Source organism: Rhinopithecus bieti, unplaced genomic scaffold (assembly GCF_001698545.2).
Source record: "Rhinopithecus bieti isolate Rb0 unplaced genomic scaffold, ASM169854v2 scaffold_21117, whole genome shotgun sequence".
Classification (NCBI taxonomy): domain Eukaryota; kingdom Metazoa; phylum Chordata; class Mammalia; order Primates; family Cercopithecidae; genus Rhinopithecus; species Rhinopithecus bieti.
Window position 1 is genome coordinate 1,295,848 of NW_016810185.1, and position 7,316 is coordinate 1,303,163.

Below are 7,316 nucleotides of genomic sequence, written 5' to 3' on the forward strand. Positions count from 1 at the left end.
ACATGGACTGAACCTGCAGTCCATCCCCTCCTCCATCTGCAAAACTGTAGGTACACATACAGCTCTTTGGGGAAGACAGTTAGCTCTCATGAGCTTTTGGAAAGGGTCCATGGTGTAGCAAAGGTCAAGCACTACAGCCAAGAGGTCTCTTCCAGATCCAGTGATCCAGTGTGGTAGGGTTGAGCTCTCCCTTTCCCCACCCAACTCCTGAGCCTTCACTAGTCTATTGCTTCCATCCCTGGGAAGTGCTGCAATAGAGTGTATTTGATTACCTTGGAAAAGGTGGGAGAGACCAAGCCAGAATGCAGAAGGAAGAAGTGGATGCTTCGGGCAGAGCCAGACATATTCCTGGAGCCATACAGGGTTTTAACTTCTAGACATAAACTTTATTACATTTATAGTTGTGTCCCTTTGTGTGATATATTTAGGATTAATTACTTAATAGAGAAATCCTAACTATATCCTTAGGCTGATTTGATTTCTGCCCCCACCCGATAGACTGACCCTTGTCCCCCTTCCCCATTCCAGCTCAAGGCACTTAATATTACAAAGAAGGCAGTGGCTGGCTGGAGAGATGGGCCTCAAGTCAGAAATCCCCCAGTGCAACTTAAGACAAACAGAGAGAAGTCACCTTCCTCTTAGGACCGTCCCTGGGTTAGCAGAAGGAAATAATACAGAAGTCATCAGTACCACAGTGGGCTTCAGTATCTCCCTAACCAGGTGAGGGGCCCCCAGGCATTTTCCCTACCCGCACCGAGTCTCTTCACCCTGGCTACTTCCTGGCCACACGTATGACTCTGCTTCTTACTTTCTGCTCTGAGCTGCCTGAATACAGGAAGCAAGAGTTCACTCTGACCAGAGATCTCAGAAGCCTGCAAAGAGGCCCCAGCAGCTTTGAAGAATGGGGAGCAGATGGCCATATGTGGCCTGCTCTGTCTTATACCGTCACAAGCCAGGAGCAAGCCCAGGGGAGATGCTGTTCCGTGCTGGCCTGTATAGGTTACTTTGCTCGTTCTGTTATCTGTCCCCCATCCCTAACCCAGATAAACAATATATATATGTCACTGAAACAAGAAGGGATTGAAGCAAGGAGACCCATGGGCACCGATCTCGTCTACCTTCCTGAGCTAAAAGATGCCAAAACAAAGGAATACAGGATAATGGCCTATGTGTCCAGGACACCGGGGACAAATCTCTCTGGCTTTGCTGGGGGAAGAAGCAGCTCCAACTACATAGCCAAGAAGCCTGTGACAGAGGTGGGAGGGGAACCTCATGACCTTGAAGTCACTTCTACCTTTCATATTCCCTTCTAGCTATCGAATAGGCTCTTTTCATCTTCCTCCCAACCCCAGCTGTTAGGAAGAATTTGGTATCGTATCTTCAGCCTAGTCCCTGCCAAGCCCACCAAGAGCAACGGTTAGTCCCTAGCTCCTCCGTCCCCACCACGTACCCACACATCCATAGCCAGAGGCCACCTGTCTCCAGAACAGAAAGGAAACTGGGCATGTTACTCAAGGGGAAGGAAAGGGGCCTGAAGCCCAGACCACAGTCACAGGGCCCAGCCCTCTAGCTTGGAAGGGAGAGCCCAGGGTCGGGTGAAACAGGGGCTTGTTCCTTAATTGCGATCCCCCATCAGCTGCAGCACAAAGGTGAAGATATAGATGATGTCTGTGTAAATCTGCAGGGCGCCAGTGATGTAGTCCTCCGGGCTGATGGTGTGCTTCCGGTTCCCCAGGACCAGCTGTGTGTCGTAAGCCAGGAACTGCAAGGATAGGGGAGCCAGAAGTGAGAACTCAGGCATCAGTGTCCAGAGCTCATTTTAGGTCAGCAGATTTGTCCTGGGGGCCTATGCGCCACACAGTGCTTAGGGCCACATTAATGCACAGCGTAACATATGGGCTCTATGCTGTAGCCGCTCACAGTCTAGGAAAGGAGGCAGACACACCGTTCTCAATGATATGGCTGACTAGTTTTCCAATAGCAGGCAGCGTCAACAAAAGATGGTGAGAGTGCCCACAAAAATCAATGGAACCTCTGGACAGTAGTGAGAGGAATGGCCAGCTATAGCCCCATTCCCTGCCTCCCAGGCAGTCTAAATTCATGCTCCCTTCCCTAGGTTCCTCCCCTCATCCCTTCAGCTCCCCTTCCTAGAGTGGGGCTGGGACTTACTCACCAGGGTGAAACAAATGGCCCCCAGGGCAGCATAGAGCATGTGGAGCCAGTAAACCTGGGGAAGAAGGGGACAGGGAATGGCATTAGAAACCTCAGCAAACCACAGGCCCACAGGCCTCAGCTTCCCCCAGGATAGTGGCGTGAGAGTGGGTAGAACTAGGGAAACTAGCTCTCCATGAAAGGCTACTGCCTTTCCAGATCCTGGAGGAAATTAAGACTGGTGCTATATCCAGCAGAAAAAGCAGAGGCCATCCTGCAATGGCTGTATAAAACCAATCTCCAAAGCCAGTCAAGGTACACAAGTGTCCACTATACTTCTAGAAAAAAGGCAGTTGAGTTACAGCTCTAAAGGGGGCGGATCCAGCCACCACCCCCGCCCCCCCCCCAGTCATGGACAGAATTCAATAGACCAGTTCCTACAGCCCAGCCTGGGAGGGGTAGACTAAAGAAGAAGGGAGGCCCCTAACCCCTCTGGTGAGTATCAGAATCCGGGAGCACCCACAGGACAGCCCGCATGACATGCCCACAGGTGGCCATCCACAGAAGGGCAAAGCTGGCCCATGGGCAGGCAGCCCTCATGTCCCCATCCTTCCCCTTCGGCACTGTTCTCCCCCAGCTGAACGGAATAAAGGAAATAATTGGATCTAGAGACCCCCAAGGTCCCTTCCACCCAGGCCCACCATCTCAGTCCTCTGGGTTCCTCTCCCAGTCTGCCTCCTAGAACCTGATTCTCAGCTGCCAGGCAGATTGAATCCACCCCTTCCCCTAGGAGTGCAATGATGCAGTCCAGAGCTTCAGATGCTCTGGCTCCAAGGCCACCCATCTCCACGTAGAGAGTCTACCCTCACCCACAAGGATGCTGCCTCCATGTTGGTGCCTTTGCTAGCCAGTCGAGAGGTTTTGGAGGTCAGAGCCCGCCCTGGGGGCCTTTGGGGCTTGCGAGACCATACTATATAGAAAGTCTGCTCTGAACACTGGGTTCACTGACCCCAACTCTCCTGGGACACTCACGTATTTGAAGTACAGCACAATGCTAGTGACAATCCCAGTCACCATGAGCACAATTCCCAGGACACAGAAGAGGCCTGTGCATGAGGTGAAGTCCACCTGCCAGGAAGGGAGAAAGAGGCACCTGTCAGACTGCTGTGACAACCAGTCCAGCCAGACTAGTCCTGCCAGGAAGTCCCAGTGCTGCCTCCTAGGGGACATGGGAGTGCCCACAACATTCTAAGGACAGAAACAGGACACAGTTTTGTAGGTGCAGATGAGGAGAAGGGGATCAGGTCTCTAGGAACATCCCTGGTGTACAGGGGTCCGGGCCTGCCCAGGCCTGCTCAAGGGCCAGGCCTGATAAGAAAGGGGAGTCGGGGGCACCAGGGAAGGGCCCTCCATGCCCTCACCTTGGTCTGAAAGCAGAAGATGGTGACTGAAATGGATACCACCGCAGTGATGATCATTGCAATGATGACGGCTTTGGTTTGGTACATACTGGGGAGAAGCAGGAGTTAGAGACAACAGGCATTAATCCACATATGAATGACTTCAAAATCACCACTTCCAGAGGGCACTTGCCCAGAATCCACCCATGCATCTGGCTGCCGGCCCAGGAACACCCCACTCCCCACAATACACACTTTCCAGGAGTGGTGCTTTATCCCTCAATGTACCTGGAAATGGTACCTGTCATGAAGCCCATGGCAAAAGTCTGAGGGAAGGAGAGAAACAAGAATGAAACGCTTAAAAAGGAAGGCAGGCAGGGCACTGGGGGAGTGGCCATGGTGGCCTCTGCCAGAGCTGGGGAACGCCACCAAGTTGGAAAGAGGCAGCCACAGAGGAGATCAGAACAGGCGGCCCAGATAAGGTGGGGGAGACAGCCAGGACATCATTCTGCAGTGTGTCCCCATCCCTTCCCTGGGACCAGCCTCCCTCTCAGCATCTCCACACCCTCCCGCCACCCTTCTAGACTTACAAAAAGGGTCAGCAAGATGATGTTCCATGGGAAACGGCGTCTGAAGGGAAACAGAAGCCCTGATTAAATGACTCGGGGCCCCTCAGGTGTCAGAGGTTCCTGCAGCAGAAGGAAGTGCTTGGCTCCTGTGCCTGGAGGATTAAGCCGTGACTCCAAGGAGGGAGGCTGGCATGGCCTTTGGCACCTGTTCAGGTATTCTACGCAGGGACAACATAGTCCAGTGGGACAGACCTGTGCTGTGGTGCCAGAAACACCTGGACTGGTTTGCAGCTCTTACACTGACTGCCTGTGTGATGTGGAGAAAGTTACTCGGCCTCTTTGAGCCTCAGGTTCTTCCTATCTGTTAACTGGTTACAATGCTACCTGTCTTGCAGGGTTGCTATTAGAGTGACAGCTAGTTAGCTCCTGCACACACACAGTCCTTTGTATACACCTGAACAGTAGCTGCCATCCTCCTCCTCCTCATTTCTTGTAAGTTTCCATTCAGCTGCTATAAAGGAATCATTTTTCTTTCCAAAATACTCGGCCCCCACCCCAACCCCTGTCACCCCTCTCACTCTCTACGTCTCTGGGACTCACCTGGGTCCCTGGCAGCAGGCAAGGATCAGGTAGGTGACGATGAAGACAGCACTGGGGAGAAAGAGATGGGGAAGCAGTTCAGGCCCAAACCTGCCCCATCTGGCAGCACACACCAGGCCAGTGAGTCGGGGCCCAAACAGCTGTCTGGAAGTCTGAGGGAAAGCAACACAACAGGAAGCAAGAACAAGATTACCCTCAGCCAGGGTCATTAAGATGCTCTGAAGCACCAGGCTCTGGCCAGGAAGGAGGTCTGGGGAGGCTGCAGTTGACGGGCTGAGGACATGGGGGCTGCAGCACAGCGTGCACGCTACCACCAGCAGGTCCCACTCTTGCTCTCTTGACTTCTGGCAGTCTGTTAATCATCTGGGCACGCACACCCACACCCTCTGGCATGGGAAATCGGCACCAACTTGGGGGCCCTCCCAAAAAGTATTTTGATCCTGCCCTGAGCAAAGCTGGTCACCTAGAAACAGAAACTGCAACCCCTGCCTCCCTGCCCGACCACAGAGGAGCACACACTCACTAGGACACGTAGTAGACAGCCACATTTCTCCTCACAAAGGCGCTGACAGGTTCCCTGTGGGACAGGGGAGGACAGGAGGAGTCACCCTGAGGCTTGTCTGCCCCACCCAGGCCTGCCAGGCAGCCCTGGCTCCACCTTCTCTAATTGCCCATGGTCACCCTGAGAGCAGGGCCCACCACCCCCCACACTCCCAGCAGGTGACCCTGAACCCCCAGGGCGGCAGGAGTGGGTGGGGTGGCAAGGCCTAGAGACTTACACAAAGGTGAAGATAGCGATGATGGCCACGGTGATGAGCAGCTGCACAGAGATGATGGAGTAAACCTGGATACAGACGGCCAGGCATGGGTCACCATCTGGCACCCCTGGCCTCCCCCAGGAAGCTGCCAGCCCCCAATCCTTTCCTCCCACTCAAGAACCCTTCCTAGCTGCAGCCTGGCCCAGAGGCGACCCCAGTGAGATGCCTGGCTCAGAGGCTATGTGTCCTCAGCCCCCCTCCCATGCTCCCTGCCATCTCCCTCCTGTCCAACACCAGCCTCGGTGACTACTGACTTGCCCTGCCTGGCCACCATGCTCTACCAGTATGGCCTCTGCACTCCCAGCAGCTCACTCTGCACGTTCTGTGCAGCTATGAGATGGAAAGCGTGGGTTACAAGCGAGTAGGATCATTTCTGGCTCCAAGCTGCCTATAGTCTAAGGGGAGAAAGATGTCTGGGGAAGGCAGGCACTGTGGCAGAACCCACCTAGGAGATTCTCCCAGACTGAATGTGTCCTCCCAAAACATGGTCAAGAAGAGAGGTGCAAAAACAGGGGGAACCCTGCAGTTAGAGAAGCCAGGTGCCCCTCTGAGAAGCAGACAAGGCTAGAGAGACAGGCAGCCAGTGTATTTCATGGAATTGGTGCCGTGGGGCTACTGTGGCCTACCCACTCCCCATTCCCACAGCCTGAAGGGCCCCAGGTACACCCACCTCCCAGCGCGTATCTTACCTTTCGGATAAAAGTGTGTCGCACTTTCCGGTCATCCCACTCTCCAGGCCCGAAGCTATCACTCACCGCTCTCTCCTCCCCATCATAGCCATGGCCTGGGCCTAGGGACAGATGACACTTGACCAGCTGGGGACCTGAGATATGTGGACTCAATCCCAAAGCCTCCCTGACACTCTCAAAGTCTCAGGTATCTCCAGCCAAAAGACAAGTGTTATAATAGGAACTCTTCTCCCAAGCTGGGGTCCTCTAGACACCCTCAGAGTGACCCAGAGCTGGCCTGTCACAAGAGGGTTTAGGTGGGAAATGTTCCTCGCATCCATCTGTGGAGGGTTTCTGTGTGCCCAGCCCACGCCACTAGGGGTTCACTGCGGGGTCATAATGTAGTGAGGAAGCCAGGCAGGAGCATGTGCGGGCATCCACTGGGGCAGCCAGCCAGGGCAGAACAGGGGACAGGGACAGAGGGTCAGAGAAAAGGAAGGCAGCAGAGTGCAGTTTGTGCAAGAGCAGGGATAGAGCTGAAGATGGGGATCTGCATCAGCCTCACAGAGGCAGGTGTGCAGAGGGTATGCGTGACTATCCAAGACCCATGTGCAGATCTGCACCAGCGCACATGTCCAGGTGAGAGCTGGCTGACAGCCCTCTGGGGTTCAGAGACGCTGCAGGGCTGCAAACGTTCCCTGGATGCCTGAATGCCTCTTTGGGAACTACTTTTAAAATCCACACTTGAGCCACCCAGGAAGACTCACTGCACTCTAACTTCAACTCATTTCCTTTTTTTTTTGAGACGGAGTTTCGGTCTTGTTGCTCAAACTGGAGTGCAATGGCATGATCTCGGCTCACTGCAACCTCTGCCTCCCGGGTTCAAGCGATTCTTATGTCTCAGCCTCCCGAGTAGCTGGGATTACAGGCATGTGCCACCACACCCGGCTAATTTTTTGTATTTTTGGTAGAAACAGGGTTTCACCATGTTGGCCAGGCTGGTCTTGAACTCGTGATCTGCCCACCTCAGCCTCCCAAAGTGTTGAGATTACAGGCGTGAGCTACTGCACCCGGCCTCTTTTTTTTTTTTTTTTTTTTTTTTTTTTTTTT

At 53.8% G+C, this 7,316-nt stretch overlaps 1 protein-coding gene across 4 annotated transcripts in view; it reads right to left on the reverse strand.

Annotated features, from left to right (window-relative positions):
• Positions 1–359: 359 nt before the first annotated feature.
• The window catches only part of TMBIM1 (transmembrane BAX inhibitor motif containing 1), a 22,820-nt gene continuing 15,863 nt past the window's right edge, over positions 360–7,316 (reverse strand). For 3 of the 4 annotated variants that reach the window (XM_017891568.1, XM_017891565.1, XM_017891567.1), the window contains 10 exons: positions 6,228–6,328; positions 5,500–5,564; positions 5,244–5,297; positions 4,721–4,771; positions 4,142–4,181; positions 3,840–3,877; positions 3,573–3,660; positions 3,184–3,279; positions 2,174–2,227; positions 362–1,762 (listed from right to left, as the gene is read on the reverse strand). In XM_017891568.1, coding sequence (XP_017747057.1) covers positions 1,616–1,762; positions 2,174–2,227; positions 3,184–3,279; positions 3,573–3,660; positions 3,840–3,877; positions 4,142–4,181; positions 4,721–4,771; positions 5,244–5,297; positions 5,500–5,564; positions 6,228–6,328 — 734 coding nt within the window. In that variant the 3' untranslated portion in view covers positions 362–1,615. Of the gene's footprint in view, positions 1,763–2,173; positions 2,228–3,183; positions 3,280–3,572; positions 3,661–3,839; positions 3,878–4,141; positions 4,182–4,720; positions 4,772–5,243; positions 5,298–5,499; positions 5,565–6,227; positions 6,329–7,316 lie in introns of all 4 variants that reach the window. The other variant, XM_017891566.1, reaches the window with a different exon arrangement.